Below are 20,919 nucleotides of genomic sequence, written 5' to 3'. Positions count from 1 at the left end.
TGAAGATTTACCTTCTTGTGTGCGGCTTTCTTGGGTGGGTATATATCAAAACCTTGCAGGAGACAGACTCTGAATTTGCAATGTGGTCTATCTCACTAAAGTGCACTATCTAATGTTTGCTCGATTTTGAACATCCAACCAGGTAAGTTGTATGCCGTTGCATTTATTTTACACCCATTTTGCTAGACAGATTGCTCAATGAGTTAAGGGAGTTGAGTGCCTTCTGTTGACATTTATGAGATATAAGAGTAACTAACTAGTTCAAAGCCTCGCTATGACCACATCACACTGCACCGCAAGAAGCTACATAAGCACCCGATCCAGAGGAGATGCCAGTTCAAGATGTTGACCTACGCATACATATCGCACAATGAAGGAAGGACCAGCATACATCAATGAACACATGACTTTCCACCAAACGACCAGACACCTACGTTCAGCCTCCCTCATCCTCACAGACATCCCCTGGATCCGCTGAAGCAACAGCAGAGGATGCTCCTTCTCACACCTGGCGGCCAAAGCTTGGAACGACATTACCTTGCACCTCAGGACCACCCCATCGCTCCTAGAATTCAGGAAAAGACTAAGTACCTAGCTGTTTGAATGAACTATGACCACGAAACAGTTAGCTACTCCAGTGCCTGGAGACCGTCACAGGATTTATAGATTGACCAAGGACACCCTTTATTGTTCCTTTGTCTATAAATTAAGTAACATTAAGTTGTGTGCAGTACTTAATTTGTACCGGTATTTGCCGGTGTACGGTACCAGCACTGATACTAGTATTTGGCAGCGCCACCTCGGCCTGTACGAGGAACAAGATGCAGTGGCCTCCTAAAAAATATCTTGGGCCCTGGAACTTTTTTTTTCTTTACACAAAGTAAAGACTGGCTGCGTGGTACCACCACCTGCTAGTTACAGAAGGACAAACATGCACAAGTGAACGATCGCCACTCCCACTATATTTTGGAGAAATTCCATCAGCGCAGTTACATACCTGCAGCCAGGAGTGCATGTGTGCGCAACAGTACGAGGAGAATCCGAAGTAAGAGGGTGCTTGACCACGATGCATCATAGAAGACAGGTTGCCGCCATAAGCACCTTAGCATCATTCAAGGGTTTAGAAGCACGATTTATGGAAGTGTGCGTGGGTCTGCTTGCCAACAATGGTAAATACTAGAGTGCTACTGTATTTAATTCACAGACTGTCAACAACATTGAAAAAAACATGTCAATCCATTTACACTACTTTCTTGCACATGCAGTCATGCTGCACATCAGTTACTGATGGGTGGAGAACAGTGCTTAAGTTCTCAAAGTAACTAAAGGCCAGGGCCCCAGGTATCGATAAGGAAGGAATTTTCACCCCTTACTGCCCCTGACAGTGCTGCAAAACGCCAGCACCACCAATTACCTAAGGACACACAAATATTTAAAAAAATGTGGGCGTATATATTGCATTTCTAGACCAATGTGCTCTGCTGGAAATAGGCAGACAGCACCACCATGTGTTGGACTGTCGTAAAACAAAGTGCCAATGTTAAGAATTAGGTGCTGGTATTGAACACCGGCAACACTGGAACAAATTAGGCACTGTGGCAAGGCACACTTATGTGCAATAGTCATCAGGGCCGGACTGGGAACCAAAACTGGCCCTGGCAAAGTGCTCGGCCGGCCCCCCCCCCCCCCTCCCCACTCGGGGGGGGGGGGGTGTTGGAGGTGCCACCGAGCTCTTTGCCGTGGCCGGTTTTCGGCCGATTTTGTTGCAGGGCCGATTTTGCAGCTATGCTGCAAAAACGGCCCTGTAACAAAATCAGCCCCCAGGGGCTCAAAACCAGCCCCCACCCTTGCGGCGCACCGGGGGATTGCCCGGTGCCTGCTATGGCCAGTCCGGGCCTGATAGTCATAGTACCTATAGACCAGATTACGATATGGGGGGCACATATGCCCAGAGAACATGTCTAAGGAGTGAAATGATATGTAAAGAGAGCAGGGCTAAATGGGGAGGCTATGGGTACATAGAAATAACTAGGATAACATGATTGGCACAAATATCCATTGTCCAGGGCTAAGACGCAATTGGTGCGGGTGGCTTAATTCAGAGTATATGCACCCAGAAATCAGAACGAAGTTGTGAAAAGCCCAGCTGCCTATACAAGACTAAGGTTTTATGGGTTCGGTTTCATTAATCGGGTGCCCTGAGACCATGGGATGTGGTTGAATAGTACAGATGACAGTGTGAAGCTTATAGGTGCTTAGAGACTATGGCTAAGTTATACATATGGTGCTAAAATACTAGGACCAATGTGTGAACGGTTCAGGTGTCCAGAGATCGGACTAAGATGTGAAAAGTAGAAGCTCTGCGAATACAAGAATAAGTTGTAAATGGTAGCCTGCGACCATGGTCCAAGGTGTTAATAGTACAAGTGACGAGGTTCAACTAAACCAGTGGGACAGCAAAGGACAACCTGGTGGCCCCCTGCCCTCGGAAACCCACCCACCCCGATGGACCACGCCCCGAACCACTGCCTCATTCTAGACTCCTCCCTCACCATGACCCACCAGATCAACGCCGTTGCCTCGACCTGCTTCAACTCCCTCCGCAAGACCTTCAAGTGGATCCCCAACGAATGAAGAAAGTCACCCACGCATTCATAACCAGCAGACTGGACTAAGTAACGCCCTCTACGAGGGAATCAACAAAACCCTGCTACACAAGCTCCAAATCATCCAGAACACCGCAGGCAGAATAGTCCTCGGAACCCCACGACACAAACTCATGACCCCGCACCTACGAGACTCCACATCGGAAAGAGAGTAACCTTTAAGCTACTCACCCACGCTTACAAATACCTCCACAACAACGGACTCAAATACCTGAACGAAACAGCCTACTTCCACGTACCCAAAAGGAACCTCTGCTATGCCGACCTCACCCTGGCAGAAACCCCACGCATACACAGAACCAGAGCAGGCGGAAGTGCCTTCTCCTACGTCGCAGCTAAGACCTGGAACAAGCTCCCAGTCATCAGATGCTCCTTTGCACACCTTCAGGAAGAGCCTCGAGACCTGGCTTTTTGACTGATCCAGAGCTGCACCCCTCCCCGCACCTTGAAACGCTCTCAGGTGAGTAGCACGCTTTATAAACCCCTGGTTGATTGATTGAAAGGTGCAGAGACACCAGACTAACCAGTGAATGATAGTTGCCTAGAAACCAGGATTACGAGGAATGACTAGTTTAAGAATCATTAACACTAAGCCCTGTGACATTTTGCAGCCGTTTCGGAGCCAAAATGAAAGGTCTGACGTATGCCGTGACAAGAACCAGGGGATCAAGGCACCAAAGACAAGTATCCAGGAGAGCTGAAAACTGAATGCACTGCCAATGATGCAGGTTTAAGGTGCACCGCCAACATGAGTACAATGCCAATAACACAGATGCCCAGGTGCCTCTGTTTACCATAACCAGTAGTGGAAGGTGTTCTTACCATTGTCGGTAGCCAAGATTAAGGCTTTGTAAACGTCATTTGTCAAAAATGTCTTTGCCTCGCGGTCCAAGTTGCCATTCCCAGTTATGATGCCAGTGTTAGGGTTAATGGTGAGCCATCCTGCGGGGTCGCTGTCTATATTGTACCTGCAAAAACAAATGGGATAAGTATGAAAAGGTTCCATGCCGTAGCAAATCAAAACCCTGGATAGAAAATCTCTCCCACTGTGGCTTCTTAGAAGAAACGGATTCCCCCTCAGTTGCCCAGATGTTTCTCCAGCTCAATACAAAAATGCCACACCCCTTGAAAGTAAGCCGGAATGGCCTAAATGAGTGCTGTTGAGGTGCATCACCACTATCTTTCTTCAGGCATGGTAGAAAGTAATAAATGCGAAATGCACATGACCCACCTGAGGTTTGCCTGCCAAGGAAGTACAATTTCCTATGATCTTTCTAGAACTCGTGGTAAAATTAGGTTTCCAACTACCACTGAATTAAAAGATAGATTTACTTAATGTTTGTTCTGGTGACAATATGAATTGTACGTGCATATTAACCATTCACATTTATGTTATGTTAGAAGGATTTGAGGAGCGCACTAGCACCTGGAGGTGTCTAGGTGCTCTTCAGTTCCAGCAGAAAGAGCAGAGCAGAGAGACCACAGAATTACAAAGACCTAAGCAGCCATGCCTTTAAGACTTTCCTGAAAGCACGAAGACTCAGTGCCGTTTTTATGAAAAAAGGCAAGGCATTCCATGCCTTAGATGCTTAGAGCACGAAGCTCTTGCTACCCCACTGGACTCGTTTGAACCTGGATAGTACAGCTAATTTAGCATTAGCAGAGCGTAGATTTCTGTTGGAGAGATTCTATTTGAAAAGAAAACAGGGCTAAGATCATGAAGAGCCTTATAGGCCAGAGAAAGTGCCTCTTTGTTTGATGGGAAGCCAATGCAGGTTTTTCATATCCAGAGATACTGAGCAACATTTGGGAATTTTTAACAGAAGTCTAGCTGCAGCGTTTTGAAGGACTTGTAGTTTGTTGATACAGTATTTATGGGTAGTGAGAAATAGGCTATTGCAATAGTCTTATGTTGACAGAATCAGGGAAGAGAAGTTTTTTTAGGGAGGTTATCAGGAATTAGAGGCAGTATGTTTTTGATTGTTCTGAGGGTGCAGAAGGCGGATGAGGGGAGCTTATTCACCTGATCAGCGAAATTCAGTTTCTCATCCATAATCACCCCAGATTCAAATCCTCAGCTAGCGGTGTTGGGATGTAACCCATCATAGATGGAGTCCAAAAAGATGATTGGGCTCCAAAAAGTAGGCTTTCTGTTTTTCCTGCATTACATTTAAGGCAGTTTGAGTTCATCCAATGATGGACAGCCAGCATGCAGTTGTGGAATCTGACCCCTGTACCCACCTCATCATTTCCAATGCTTAAGACAAGAGAGAATCCAAAACTTATCAGATTAGCAAGAGGTGAGACAAATATTAAAAAGAATAGGGCTCAACGAGGACCCTTGGGGGACCCCGCAAGGAAGAGAGAAAGGGCAAGAAGCACAGTTCTCCAGTTTAACTATTTGCTTGCGATCCAGCCAGTAGGATTTTAGCAGATCCCAGGCCGAGCCCAAGAAATCCACAATTAGCCAGCCAGCTTAGCAGCATCTTGTGACTGACCGTATCAAAAGCTGCCGAGAGATCAAGCAGGATAAGGGCTGGCCCCTTTTCTCTGATCCCATACCCGTTTGATCTCTTCGGTTGCCTTGATCAGTGGCGTCTTGGTGCTATGACCGCTTCCAAAGCTGAATTGGGTGGTGTCCAATAGCTTATTAGTTTAAATGAAAGCCATAAACTGATTGTTAATAACTTTTTCAGCTATTTTTGCTGATAAAGGGAAGCGGGAGATAGAGCGAAAGTTATGGTCATATTACAGGTCTACCCAGGCTTTTTTAAGTAGAGGAAGCAGTGCTGCTTTCTTTCATATGGTGGGGAAGATACACATTTTAAACATAGCTTGGTAGATTACAGGTAGCTTGGTCGCACACACCTCTGCAGGAAGTCTGGCTACATTGGGATGGCAAGCATTGTATGGAGAACCAGAAGTGGACATTCTCAATAAAATAGTCATATCTTCTGTGGATGGAGCAGTAAATTCATGCAAAATATTGGTTGATTCAAAGGACGGACCAGAGATGTTGTCTGATAAGATAGAAGACTTAGAAGTGGAGAAATTCTTAAAAACTGTTTCCACTTTTTCCAAAAAATAGTTGGATACGGTGTCACAAAAAGATTGACTAGCAATTTAGACATTTGTTGCAGTTTGCAGTTAATTCAAATCAATCTGCAGTCTTCACTATTATTTTAGTGCAATGCAACCAGGAGCATAGGAGTCATTGCCCAGGTGTGATAGAATTAAAGGAATAGTGTTGGCACTGGAATGATGCAGTTCGATAGTTGGAGCACACTTTGGGTACAGATAAAGAATTCATACAAGTTAAAACTATCAGTGGCTATTCTAGGAGCTGGGCGAAAAGTAGCTGTACTACTAGTATCTGTAGTAGTAGCAGTTAATCCTTTATCAGAGTTTCCATTACCAATGGCTGTAGTGATACTGGGTCAATAAATAGCTCAGTTAGGGGCATGGAGGAGGAAATCCATAAGTCTAAGGGTTGAAGACGAGTAGATCTATAAAAGTTTGTGAGGTGATAAGTAGCTAGGACCTCCAAGTAGTTAGATAGCAGGGCTACTAGCTACGTAATACAAGAAGCAACTCTTTCTGCCCCATTTGCAGATACAATGATCAGAACTATGCCTTTCCTGTCCTCCTGTGATGCCACTTCCTGTTTGAGGTTCATGTCACTTCCTGTTTGAGAGGTTGAAGGCAGTTAACAATAACAAATAAAAGAAACAGAAGATATGCCAAGCATCAAAAACGCTTACAAAAAAGCTAACTTTTTTTTATCCTTTTCTCACTGATCAACTTGAATGTACATCCAGTCAGACATAGGTCGAGTTGTGTTATGGACCCTCTACAGAACATTTCTATATTTCAATATTCCTTTTCAAACCCAGTAGTACTGAAAGACTAGCAAAAGCTGTTTTGAACGGGTCTCTTGGGAGAGGCGAAGAAATACAAATTTGCCATATACTAACCTCTGCCTAGTTTCTGGCCAAAGATTTTACCCACACACCTATAATTCCGACTTTTCCACCTCTCGAGTTTATCGAGGAAGGTTTATCATGATGGTACTACACATTGTATGCTCACCTATAGAAACAGCTTGAGTGTGGAGGTTGTATCCCAGGAAGATCCCAGTTCTGTTTCTAGTGTTGCCTCGATGGTAAAAGCAATGCTTCTGCATAACTCCACTTAACGATTTTCGCTACTGAACTGTCAGGACAGCATTCCTCTAGAAGACTTATCTGCTATGGTAACCCAAAGGCAGGTGCAGGGATTTCTCGAACCTTAGATAAAGTGATATTTTGTGTCACCCTCCTAGACACAGCCTAATGGAGAACATTTTTGCTTTCATGTGGTTGCATCTATGCTGGCTGCCCCACTAGGTGGTAAACCCATATTGCCTACTAAGTTTGGCAAGTCCTAGCATCTTGCAGGGAAGCCCTTTCATATTTCATTCACAGGTGAAACTTTGAGCAACACCAGATGGAGAACCTCTAAAGTCTCATAGGTTTGTAGATGTATAGGGCTGAAGTTATGGCACCTGAAAACTAAAGACTAACTAACTGAAATTAATCATTTGACACAGGTACCCATGTGAAGCTCCTCTGAGAAAGTAAAGATAAATCTGCATTCCTACTTGCTCTTCTGTCTCCACCACTTGAGGCTCTCGTAAGGATGGAAATTAGGTCTTCACCATGGACTACAGCAAAGTGGGGAAGGGAGGGCTGCAGTGATTGACCCTACGGAGTCCTTTGGTGACTGCATACAGGTAAAGTACACCAGAGCACATGTTTTCCCAATACCCCCCACCCCCGAGTAGGTCAGCCAGTTTAGTTTCCTTTTCCTTTGCAATCTAGGACTTCTGGTCCTCTTTATTCATTATGAAATCAGGATTGCGGGTTGCAAAATGCAAAGAGACCGGGGAAACTTGAGAACTCCAAGTACACCTGCAAGAAGCCCTCTAAACACCTGAAGCAGCTTCAGCAGACTTGACAGTGGGCAACGCAGCAGCAGACAGGAAGATCTGGTTGTCTTTAAATTTACTATGTAAACAATCAATGTCCAAGACACTGACAAGGTCCATGCATAGGTGGTGTGTGATTTACTAAGAGCTTAGTTGCCACAAAATCCAACTTACGTGATTTTCTGGTTCTGCTGCGTATCAGGGTCCTTTGCTGTGTATGTGGTAATTTTCTGCCCCGCGAGCAAATCCTCTCGGACTTGCTCTTCCTTTGTTGGTGGGATGAATATCGGGGCTTCATTTTCATCTTTGACGTTTACTGTCACTGTGGCTGTAGAGGTGGGCAGGGTAAGAATGGCAAACGGAACTTGGTTCACCACAGTGATTGAAAGAACATACTGCTTTTTTGCCTCAAAATCCAAGCTCTGCAAAAAACAAAGTCAACTCTTAAAGTAGTACCTTCACATATGTGTCACATGTTAAAAGGAGAAATTGAGGATTTAAAAACACAAAAGCTGGGAGAGGATCTATTGGATGCCCTTAGTTCCTCAGTTCCCAGATTCAAGCAAGTGGAGGAGCAGAGTGCAGACAAGATAAGAATCTAAACGCTCCAGGATTATGAACATAACATGCATGGAAAATACAATGAGCATTAACACAGAAAAATACAAACTTAGTACAACAGGACAATACACATTTAATTTAAAAAAAAAGACTTTGGGAGTGCTGTAGGTGGTGGTCATTGGAAAAAAAATTACTTAGTTGGGGATCTCATTCACAATATTGGAAAGCAAGTGCAACTGAACAAATGTACTTTGTAATATATCCTTAAAAAGGCAAGTTCCAAGGAAAGTGTTTTGCTGACTGTTAAGTGGCCAATTGAGCATATGAAATCTCAGAACAAGCAAGATAACTGATATATTGGAGCTGTAGTGCTCCAATAGGAATTTAGTTGGGTGTGCAGCATCTGTGGCCTTGTTAACATTCAACTTAAAATACCTCACTAATGCATTGTGAATTTTTGGGGTTGTGTAGTTCGATTTCAGTGCCAGAGACCTTTTAGCAAAGGAAGGAGCTATTACTTTTGCAACATTGTGTTGCCTAAATATTCATGATCAGTGGATCACCAGATGCTATTTGCAAGAGGGACGGCTGCAAAGTAAGGCCAAGACACTTCAAGTTGAGGTGATCAAATAACTCTGATCAAGCACTACTTTTATCAGGTGGACAGATCTTACCCGGAATTCATATATCGGCCTTGAATGCTAAATAGTTCCCTCAATCAATAAGTAGATTTGTAGAGTGCTACTTGTGACCAGTGAGTGTATCCAGGCTTTGGCAGAGTCCAGTTGACTAGCCAACCAGCCAGGCCTTCAGGGACTTTTGGAATTCTGGAAGAGACTGGAAGGGCCGTAGATGAAAGGGTTGTTTGTTCCAGGTCTACGCCGCTAGGTAGGAGAAGGGGCGACCTCTGCATCTGCAATGTCGAATGCAGTGCGTGAGGGTTAAAGAAAGGGATGCGGAGCGAAGAGTTTAGCCGGTGGTTCAAGTAGGCGGGCCCACAGGTTTGTGAGCCTTGAAATGCATGGGTCAGGAGCTTGAACTGGCAACTTTTCTGTACAGGGAGCCAGTGGAGTTCCCGGAGGTAGGGGGTGATGTAGGTTCATCTAAATAAATGCAGGACTAGTCTGGCTGTGGTATTCTGTATGGTTTCAGTCATCGGAAGAGATGAACTGCGATGCCTGCGTAGAGAGCTTTGCTGTAGTCCAGTCGGCTGGAAAGGAGGGCCTGGGTGATGGTGCATCTTGAGCTTTGGGTAGAGATTTGAATATCTTACAAAGCATGCAAAGGAAGCAGGAGGAGGAGATGGAGTTAAACTGAGTCATGTTAGCTTGTGGTCCAGAATGATGCCTAGGTTCCTAGCATGGTCAGTGGGGATAGGAGCATGTCTGAGCTCAGAGGGCTACCAGGATGTGTCCAATGGGGAAGGAATATGCTACTTACCAGTATGCATCTGTTCTTGGCATGTAGGGCTGCTGACATTCACATCTGTGCATAGATCGCCGCCTAGTGTTGGGTCCGGATGATTGCACTTTGTTGTCTTGGAAGAGTCTTCGAAGTATCACGAGATAGGGGACTCCTCCCCTGGACTACAGTGCACATGGGCATCTTCTCCATCCTCAGATTGTTTTTCGCCATTGTGGCAGAGATGGAGATAGGAAAGTAAGAGATGGCCATGCCAAAGATAATGCTGCAGCTGCGTCAGGCACCGGGAAGGAGGGCGGGCGATATGAATGTCAGCAGCCCTACATGCCAAGAACAGATGCATACTGGTAAGTAGCATATTCCATTCGAGGCATGTGGGCTGCTGAATTCATATCTGTGCATAGACTGTATAGCAGTATCTCCTCTAGCGGTGGCTACCTGTACCAGCTGCAGCAGTTTGAAAAAGAGTTTTGAGGACAGCCTGGCCTACAGCAGCTTGCTGTTTTGCTTGCACGTCTACACAGTAGTGTTTTGTGAAAGTGTGTATGGTTGTCCATGTGGCTGCCTTACAGAAGTCTTCAAGAGGAATATTTCTTAGGAAAGCCATACATGCCCCCATTTTCCTTGTAGAGTGTGCTCTTGGGGGACGGTTAAAGTGCGTTTTGCCTTTTGATAACATATTTGAATGCATTTAACTATCCATCTGGCTATTCCGGACTTTGAAATAGGATTTCCTTTGTGTTGTGGTGCAAAAGCAACAAATAGTTGTTTTGTCTTCCTAAATGATTTAGTTCTGTCTATGTAATAAAGTATAGCTCTTTTTACATCTAATGTGTGTAGGGCTCTTTCAGCTACTGACTGAATTTTGAAAGAATACTGGCAGTTCTATTGATTGATTGATATGGAAATTGGATACAACCTTACGCATGAACTTAGGGTTGGTTCTAAGAACCATCCTGCTGGCATGCACCTGCATGAAAGGTTCTTGAATTGTAATTCGCTCACTCTTCTGATTGAGGTGATGGCCACTAAGAAAGCAACCTTCCACGTTAAGAATTGTAGTTCGCATGATTGTAGAGGTTCGAAAGGAGGGCCCATAAGTCTGGTAAGTACTATATTTAGATTCCAGACTGGGGAAGGGGGTGTCTTGGAGGGATCATGCTTTTTAAACCCTCCATGAAGGCTTTGATTGCTGGTACTGTAAACAGTGAAAGGTGTTGCCGGTTTTGAAGGTATGCTGCTATAGCAGCGAGGTGTAGTGTTATAGAAGAGTATGCTAAGTTACATCTTTGTAGATGCAGCAGGTAACATATAATGTTTTGTATGGCAGTGTCTAATGGGTTGATTTGGTTATTGTTGCAGTAAATAACAAATCTTTTCCATTTAGCTGCATAGCACGCTCGAGTGGTTGGTCGTCTTGCCTCCCTAATGATGTTCATGCAATCTGGGGGCAAGTTAAGGTATCCAAATTCTAAGACCTCAGGAGCCAGATCGCTAGGTTCATCCGATTGAGATCGGGGTGTCTGATTTTTTCATGGTTCTGAGTTAGAAGATGGGGTGCAAGGCACAGTCTTTGATGAGGTACTACTGAAAGTTCTAGGAACGTTGTGTACCATGGTTGCCTCGCCCATGTGGGAGTAACTAGAATTAGCATGAGTGAGTGTTGCCGCAGTTTGCGTGCCACCAGCGGGATCAGCGGTGCTGGGGGAAAAGCGTACGCAAATCTGCCTGACCAGTTCATCCATATCGCATTGCCCTGTGACAACGGATGTGGGAATCTGGCGGCAAAGTACTGGCATTTGGAGTTTTCTTTTGTGGCAAACAGGTCTATTTCTGGGTGACCCCACTCTTCGAAGAATGGCTGGAGAACTTGGGGGTGAATTTCCCATTCGTGTAGTTGTTGGCTGTGCCTGCTGAGCAGGTCTGCAATCTGATTGTCCTTCCCTGGAAGGTGTTCTGCTAGGAGAAAAATGTTTTTGGGAATCGCCCACTTCCATATGCTTTGTGCCAGATGGGACAGCTGTGGAGAGTGCGTTCCTCCCTGTTTCTGGATATAGTACATTGCGGTCATGTTGTCCGTCCGGATCAACACCGTCTTGCTGTACAAGTATTTTTGAAATGCTTTCAGGGCTAGGAATATCGCTAGCAATTCTAGTTGGTTGATATGCAGCTTTTTCTGTTTGGTTGTCCAGAGCCCTTGTACTGTGTATTGAAGGAGATGGGCTCCCCAGCCTGTCAGTGATGCGTCCGCTGTTAGTACTAGTTGTGGAACCGGCTCTTGGAACAGTCGCCCCTTGGAAAGGTTTTGTAGGTTCCACCACTGCAGAGTAGTGAGCGCGACTGTCTACCAACACTAGGTCTTTTAGTTGTTCTCGAGCCTGGTTCCATTCCCGTGCTAGGCATTCTTGTAATAGGCGCATATGAAGTCTGGCATGGGGGACAATGAATATGCAGGAGGCCATCATGCCTATGAGCTGCACTCGAGCTGGCATAGAGTGTTGTGGCAGGAATTTGCGAATGAGTATCTGTATGCTAGCTATCCTTGCTGAGTTTGGATATGCCTTTGCCACTGAGGTGTTTATGGTGGCTCCCAGGTATTGCTGTTCGTGGGATGGTTGCAGATGCGATTTTGGGTAATCGATTGAAAACCCTAGGCTGTGTAGCAACTGAAGTGTTTGAGATGTGTGTGCTGCACACTGTTGGTACAATTTCGCTTGTATGAGTCAATCGTCCAGATAGGGGTACACATGGATGTGTTGCCTTCTGAGGTGTGCTGCCACTGTTGCCAAGCATTTTGTAAACACTCTTGGAGCCGTGGTAACCCCGAAGGGCAAAACCTTGAATTGGAAGTGTTGACCTTCTATTGTGAACCGGAGATATTTTCTGTGGGCTGGATGGATGAGTATGTGAAAATACGCCTCTTTGAGGTCCAGTGTTGCTAGGAAATCTCCTTGTTGGAGCAACGGGAGCACTTGCTGTAGTGTAATCATATGGAAGTGCTCTGATAGTATATATTGGTTTAGGGGTCTGAGGTCCAATATTGGTCTGAGGGAGCAGTCCTTCTTGGGAATAAGGAAGTATAGGGAGTATACTCCTGTCCCTTGTTGGTGGAAAGGGACTTGCTTTATGGCCCCCTTTTCCAGCATGCATTTCACCTCTTGTTGGAGCAGGGTGATGTGTTCCGTAGACATAGGACGATGTCTGGGTGGTATGTTTGGTGGTGTAGAAGTTAGTTCTAGGCACTAACCAAACTGGATAATTTCTCTCACCCACCTGTCCGTGGTAATTGCGTGCCAGACAGGTAGGAACTGTTGGAGCCTGCCTCCGAATGGTGTTAGGTGGTCTGGAGGCAGTGTAATGAAGTCACTGTTTTGTGGCAGTGGAGGCTCTGGTGTTATTGCCTCCACGTGCTCTTCCCTTATTATTGTTTCCTCTATAACCTCCTCTGTTTGTGTTTTTGTTGAAGGAACCTGGTGTGTTACTTTTGTATGAGGCAGATGTTTGCGAGGTATTTCCTCGTGTAGTTGCCCTGTATGAGGAGCGTCGAAAGGAACCTCTGTGTTGCTGAAATTGCAATGCCCCCATTGACTTTGCGGTTTCTGTGTCTTTTTTCATTTTATCCAAAATGGTGTTGACAGCAGGGCCAAATAGAAAATCTTGATTGATAGGTAGGTTAAGAATGGTGGACTGCAACTCATTCTTAAAGCCGGAAATACGCAGCCATGCATGTCTGCGTAGTAAAACGCTAGTGTTGACTGACCTAGCTGCGGAGTCTGCTGCGTCAAGCGCGCATTTGATGGAGGCGTTTGTTATAAATGTTCCCTCTTGTATGAGGTCATTAGCTTGTGCTTTAAACGGCTCAGGCAGGTGTTGCATTAGGCTTTCTAGTTGATTATAATGGGCCCTGTCGTAACGAGCCAGTAGGACTTGTGTATTAGCAATCCTCCATGAGTTGGAGGCTTGTGCTGCTACCCTTTTGCCTGATGCCTCCAGTATTTTTGACTCTTTATAGGGGGGAGGTGCTTCCCCTGTTTGGGAGTTGGCCCTTTTACGTGCATTAGCCACTACCAGTGAGTCTAGTGGTAACTGCCCTCTGATGTAAGTAGGGTCTGTAGGAGCTGCCCTATACTTCTTTTCTATTCTGGGATTGATTACCCGTGCCCTGGAAGTATCCTTAAATATGTCAGGTGCATGTTTTAGAACTCCCTTTAACATGGGAAGTGTTCTGACACTTTTTTCTGAAATGTGGGGAAGGTGTCAAATAAGAAGTCTTCTTCAACAGGGTAATTATGCATGTCTACATTGTGGAATTGTGCAGCCCTGTCTATGAGTTGATTAAAGACTATGGTGTCATCTGTGGGAGATAGCTTTGTAGCATAAGAGGGTACATCAGGGATGGGGTGGGTGTTGTAAGGGTCTGTTTGCTCCTCCCATGGTTCCTCTTGTGGTTGAGGATCTTGTGGGAAATCATATTGAGGCTGTGGCTCATCCCCCATGTTACCCTCATTGTCCCCGTGGTGAGAAGGAGAGTAAGGAATGTAAGGATTAAAGGGTGTAGTCGGCATGATAGGTTGAAAGGGGCTGAAGGGTCTAGAGGGAGAAGTCCAAGTCCTTTCTCTTTAATGGAATAGGGGAGTGGGAGCCAGAGTCCAAAGGCCTCTTCTTTCTGTGCAGGATGGTAACTTTACCAGTCTCTGGATTAATGTATATCTTTGCCTGGTCGTCTGATGGATCTGGGTGGAAGAGTTCTTCCTCTTCAGTCCTGGGTTGAGTGTTAGACTTTTTCGGGTCGGTAACACTGTTTTTCGACGACTTTTGGTGTTTTGTTGGCTTTTTTCGGCTCCGGCCCTTGTTCGGGGTCGACCGGAACTTTCGGCTCGACACGTTTTCTGTGCTCCATAGGCTTCTTTGGATGAGTGTCCTTTTCCGAGTCAACATTCTTTTTCGGATCGACTGGTGTCTTGGGAGCACATCTTTGGCTCGACAGGTTTTTCCGGCCATGCTACGGGCTTCAGTACGGCACCCTTTTTGTCTGCGCCTTTTGCCGGGTCGACAGATTTTGGACCAGAAGGCTTGTTCGGGTCGGCGACCTTCTTTGGGTCGGCGACCTTCTTTGGGTCGGCGACCTTCTTTGGGTCGGCGACCTTCTTTGGGTCGGCGACCTTTTTGGGGTCGACGGTTTCTGGCTGAGCGGCCTTCTTCGGTTCGACGACCTTTTTTGGCTCTGGAACCTTCTTTGGGACGATGGTACTGGGCCCTGGGGTCTCTGAAGGTTTCGGTTCCGATTTCGGAGCAGAGCCGGATGGCGGGGCTGGCGAAACTTTTTAATGATCTTGGCTAAGGCCTTTTGGCGATGCCTCGACCGGAGCCTTCGGTAACGGGCTAATTGGTGTCGGGGGCTGTGTACTCACGATTTGCCCCGGTGGGATCTCGTCATCGGAGTCCGAGTAGTCCTCGACGGTGACTATCTCTAGGTCCTAGTCTGGAGCTTCCGTTAGTTCCTGGTCATCATCGAAGATGTTGTCTGGTTCCAGTGCCGGTCGCTGCATCTCTTGCCTAGTGGCCCCTCGGATCCGTATGTTTTTTTTCTACCAAAACAGGGCGCAGGCCGGGCAGGTTTCTTCCCTATGGTCTGGGGAAAGGCACTTGTTGCATACTGAGTGTTTGTCAGTATGTGGGAACTTGGAGTGGCATTGTGGGCACCTTTTATAAGGGCTTCTTTCCATCGACGGTCGGCTCACGTGGCGTCAAAAAGGCCCAACGGCCCGCGTCGACGACCGAGAGGAGATGGAAAGCTGGATCGAGTAATCAATCAATCAATCAATCATGCCATTTGTATAGCGCACCACTCACCCGGGAGGGTCTCAAGGCGCTTGGGGGCAGGGGTATGCTACTACTCGAACAGCCAGGTCTTGAGTTGTTTCCTGAAGGCGAGATGGTCCTGGGTCAGCCGAAGGTGGATGGGGAGGGCGTTCCAAGTCTTGGCAGCCAGGTAAGAGAAGGATCTTCCTCCGGCGGTGGCTCTTCGGATGCGTGGTACGGCTGCGAGGGCGAGGCTGGTGGACCGTAGCTGGCGGGTGGGCGTGTAGAAGGTCAGGCGGTCGTTGAGGTACTTGGGGCCCAGGTCGTGGAGAGACTTGTGTGCGTGGGTGAAGAGCCGGAACCTGATCCTCTTGTCGACGAGGAGCCAGTGCAGGTTCTTCAGGTGGCTGGAGATGTGGCTGCGTTGGGGGACATCCAGGATGAGTCGGGTGGAGGCGTTCTGGATGCGCTGGAGTCTTTTCTGTAGCTTGGCTGTGGTTCCGGCGTGGAGGGCGTTTCCGTAGTCCAGTCGGCTGGTGACGAGTGCCTGGGTGACAGTCTTCCTGGTCTCGGTCGGGATCCAGCGGAGGCAAGGTGTAGAAAATTAAAAGAGAAAATGATGTAGGCACAAGCGAAATTAGCGGAACAGCAGGTAAATATGATAAATACCCAGACTGATAATCAGGTGAAATAGCAGAATCAGAGGTGAATGGTGGTAAAATAAGACATCAAGTGAGTAGAGAGGTACCGAACGAGAACAATACCATCGAAGTCGAAGGCCTTTTGGCCTTTAGAAAAGTTTTGTTTCAATTCCGAAGTTGGAGTTGTGGAGTTAGCATCTGAACCCAATGGCGGAAAAAAACAATCTGAGGTTGGAGAAGATGCCCATGCGCACTGTAGTCCAGGGGAGGAGTCACCTATCTCGTGATACTTCGAAGACTCTTCCAGACAAAAAAGTGCAATCATCCGGACTCAACACTAGGCGGCGATCTATGCACAGATATGAATTCAGCAGCCCACATGCCTCGAACCTTTTGTTTCCAAAAAATCAGTACTTCTTTCTTGTCCATGTTGAGCTTCAGGGCAGTTCTTCACCCAGTTGGTGACATTTTATCATCAGTTGTGGGGAGTAGCGGCTCCTCCATAAGGGTGTGGGGGCGTTGCCGCACTGCTTTCTCGCAGTGCGAGAAGCAGCAACACAAAATTATAAAACTACCATTTTATTTTTCTGCTTTACGCACTGCGATAAAGCAGAAGTGCCCAGTTGTGGGCAGGCGGGTGGATGGTCCTGCTTGAGGGCAGGGGGAGAGTGACTTGCCAACTGTGTGGGCCCTGACCGACCAAAGAAGTCATGTGCACTCTCCCTTTTCTCTATGTAGGCTGCATACAGCCTACATAGAGAAAGGGGCCTCCAATTAGGTGCCCGGCTGGGGCGCTGTGCGCCTGCACCGCACCAATCACAACGCTGCCATTGCAGCGTTGTGACTGGCGGAGGGGAGGGAGCCTGCCAGTGGGTGACTGCTTCCTGTTAAGGACTGGAGCAGCAGAAAACGTGCGAATCAGGACCTGGCCAGGAGCTGAGGCGGCCTGGAGAAGATAAGTTTTATTTAAATTTAATTACTCAGGTGACTGGTATTTGCTCGGCAAGACATGTAAATAAACTAATACAGAACAAATGCATGCATTTTGGCAGAATCGCGTTGTGGGATTAAGGGGGCTGCGTGCTATGTTCTATAAATATTCTGATCTCAGCTTTGATGTCCTCTGCCTTAGAGGGGGTTTGGTTGGGCCAGTGTTCCTTTACAGGGTGGAAAACACACATCTGTCCTGCTGCTGTTTTTGGATAACGGGATGTAAGCAGAATTGGGCACGCTTGGTCGCATTTAATGAGAAAAACAGGAGGGTTCTAGCTCTGGGAGAACCCATAAGTAAAACAAATATCTACTCCACCGAGTGTAGACTCCTGAGCAAATCTGGCCTGTGACCCAATTTTAACTTCACCCAGCGGTACACACAGGAGCGCACGCACATGAGAGGGAGTGCGGCGGCTAGAGGCTACTAACTTATTTTTTGTCAACTCTTTTTATTGGCATTTTGTAATCAACAATTCCAAAGATCACAATGGGCACTCCAATAGGCAACATTTACACTCATAGTTACAAGCTTCCCAGTGCTCCATTATCAGTATACTGGCGGCATCTATCGCTACAAAGACAGTAGTTCGTTATGCTATATGCAGGGAGCATCAGTCCTCCTCGTGAGTCCACAGTGCATGTTAGCCTGTTCGCCATCCCTCCACCTGAGTTGCCAGTACTTATAAATCCTGGTCAGTGGTAACCACAACATTTGTAGCGAATAAACAGTAAAGAGAAACAAGATGCAGTCATAACACCCGTGCACATTACAGATCAGTCCCCCCCTGCTCCGACCCAAGGCCCCCCTCCTCCCACTCCCCCCCCTCCGCTAATGTGGGTTGCACCTCTGGATTTGTCTGGGCAGCCCTTCACACCCCTCCCCAAACTCCTTCCGCTGACTCCCTTGGGTGCCCTCCGTGTACCACACCCTCCCATCGTCCCTGCTTGGGGCTCCTGCCTACTCGTTAGTGTCTATGCCGCCCCTGCCGCTGTTGCTGTCAATGGTGGTCGCTGTGCATCCCTCGCCCTGGCGCTCCATTCCACCCTCCATGTCCTCAACCTCATCCGCAGCCACCTGTGTCTCTGCCACCTGGAGTGCTATGAGCATACTTTCCCAACTGTCCACCATGGGCTCCTTGCGCAGTCCCAACGTTTCCTCCCTCCTGATAGCCGTCCATTCCGCCCATCCCCATGAAAGGAGAGATAGTGTCCACGCCCATACACTGGGCGGTTCCCTCGCCTCCCATCTTTTCGTCAAGAGTCGCACCGCCGCGATCATTCACAGATCCAGGAATCTGGACGACACTTTGGCAGTAGGGGGCCGCTTGAAATGATGCAAGAGAAACACTGAGGCTACTAACTTATTACCTGCTTCTGTGGACTGAGCCTGGCTCTTGGACTCCCTGCAGCATCCGGGCTCCTTTCTTAAAATACGAGACATACATATCCCCCTTTCACTTGTAGGAATGCTTAGCATTGGAATATAATAGAGCAGCACGCACGCACGGGAAGGTCTGCGGTTTAAAACACATCATTTGAAACCAAAAGTCAGCAATAGGCAGTTCTAAGACTCAGATGGATTCTACTATGTTTTTCCGTATACAATTTTAGTAACTATCGAATCCTACATTTCAGCAGCTAAAACCAGCACAAACCATTTGTAGCTGGTCAACTTTTTTCAGCGGATCAACTTTTTTGAGCAGTTGCATGTTGGAAACAGTAATAGAGTTGATTTCGCATTGACAGCGTGGGGACCCTGCTTTTACAATTAATGGGTGAGTAAAGTCTGGTTCATAGTGGGCTGTCAAAGCTCGAAAACGCTTATAATCCCAAATCCACAGAAGCTCGTCTCTGTGCTAAAGCCCCCTCTAACTCCTGTGCTCAGCTTCAGGCTCCAAGGGTGACAAACACCTCGGCGAATGATGCACTAGTTTTAGCCCAAAGATCAAACAATCACTGACCAGGGAGTATGTGTATTTCGTTGAAGGAGAGGTGATTTAACTCAATTATTAAGCCCTTAATGTGTCACAAAGTATCCTAAGACTTAAACGTGGTTTGTTTTTCTATAGTTTTTTCAAAGGAAAACCCAGCATTGTGTGGATTCCTCCCCGACAGGCAGCTAAACGGCGAGGCTCAGTCAATATACAAAAATAAAGGGGAAATTGGGGGAAGTTACAGGCCTTAAGCTAACTCTGGCCCGTGGGCATGTTTGGGCTTTTATTCCACATCGGAGAGGTAGCCTGCAGCAGCCTAGCGTGAACCTCGGCTCTCACAGAATATATGACAATACTAGATCGCCACCTTTCATTTACTTACTTCTCCTAGAAGACACCTGTGTGAGGGTGTGAGAACTATTATCTTTTTTCACGTGGGGATGTATGTAAGATAAATTTAAAATAAATCGAGAGAGCAGGCCGCTAATTCACAAGTTGTGCCCAGAGTAACCCACAATGAACCCTTCCACCCACCGAGCTGCTCTACCTGCGTTTTACTGCAACGTCCGATGTTTTAGGTGAACATTGTTTGGTTTCTTTTCAGGGTTTGAGTGCACATTTTAAGAGCGATCTGATAAATATGTATAATTTTAGGGGCACATGTGGCTCTTCTAATCTTATTTTCAGTCAGAACTGTGGGCAGAACAACCAATCTGGTGAATTAATGTGGTTTGAAAGTACCACTAGTAGGTCACTTATTCCAGCTGCAGGGGTCGATGCGCCTGATGCATGGGTTGATGCACCTGCTGCAGAGACATAGGTCCGTAACTTGCACGTTTGTTTGGCGCTGGAGAGCTGGTTGGTAAGGTGTGAGGATTTCAGGTGTGCATCTAGTTGGTTAAATAGAAGCAAAACAAGACTACTACACCCAGAATGCATTTCGCTATCACACAAAAGTCCGGAACTGCAAATAGTATCCCTGAAGACCTAGAGGTTGGTTGTCACTTTGTTGAATTTTTGTTGTCTGATTGGTCTTGGGCTTGCATTTCACAACCAGTTCTCAGTCTCACACATGACACTTTAGTGGAACTGGCCCGTCGGAGAGAAGTAAGATTGCAAGTCCCAGAATGCAGTAGGTTACTAGTGAAAGCGCAATGCTGGGAACGTAGAGCCCCTGGAAACAGAGAATTGCGTGTAACCCTTTAATTTTGCCCAGGTCTATCGATGTGGAAGAAATAAACATATTTGGATTGCATGGTAAGGGTACTTTACAGCCTGTTGGGGCTACAAGAGGTCCTAAAGGGGTGCGTTGCAGTCAGTCTTCCATTGCAGGATCTGTGACAGTCTTTGAATCTTCAGTTTATGCTTTTGCATAATTGTTCATATTTCTTTGAGTATTTGCAGTTCACGGTGTGCTCGTGGTGCAGGAACGGTGCTGCTTCTTATACCATTCACAATTAAACACAGGGTTCTCTGTTTCCATATGTGGTGCTCAGCTCAAGGTCACTGAACACAAAAGTACTGGCTCTGATCCCAGCAAGCAGGGCTGTCCTCCAGGGTATGCTGATCTTAGAGACAGCAGCGCTTTCCCACAGCTTTCACAGACCTTAAACAGGAGACCTATTCCTCAGGTTACACCCCTCATCAATGGGAGGCTGCAGTACGGAGGAGTCCGGGTCTAGCTTGAGTCCGAGCTTCCACGGCAAAGTTCATCAAAATCCAGGTATCGCCGAATAAATGGTGACATTTGTCAGTTTACTGGACATGTGCAGCACAGAGTTCCCCATCTTTATTGCCTTGAATTGCAAGGCGAGAGAGGATTAAGGAACGGTGTTGAGAGAGTTAATTTTGGGAGAGGCATGGCGGTGCGATATGATAGAGATCCGAATTTCAAAAGAGTGCTAAAGAAACCAAATGGCTTTTAGTGGTAGTTT

At 46.7% G+C, this 20,919-nt stretch overlaps 1 protein-coding gene across 2 annotated transcripts in view; it reads right to left on the bottom strand.

Annotated features, from left to right (window-relative positions):
• Positions 1-20,919, bottom strand: part of LOC144798908 (cadherin-1-like) — a 209,867-nt gene that overhangs the window by 55,683 nt on the left and 133,265 nt on the right. For both annotated transcript variants that reach the window (XM_078670010.1, XM_078670011.1), the window contains exons 10-11: positions 7,807-8,054; positions 3,489-3,634 (exon numbers count right to left, since the gene is read on the bottom strand). In XM_078670010.1, coding sequence (XP_078526136.1) covers positions 3,489-3,634; positions 7,807-8,054 — 394 coding nt within the window. The remainder of the gene's footprint in view (positions 1-3,488; positions 3,635-7,806; positions 8,055-20,919) is intronic.

This window comes from Lissotriton helveticus, chromosome 12 (assembly GCF_964261635.1).
Source record: "Lissotriton helveticus chromosome 12, aLisHel1.1, whole genome shotgun sequence".
Taxonomy (NCBI): Eukaryota; Metazoa; Chordata; class Amphibia; order Caudata; family Salamandridae; genus Lissotriton; species Lissotriton helveticus.
Note: the sequence above shows the minus strand (reverse complement) of the source record. Positions and strands in the feature narration are given on the sequence as shown.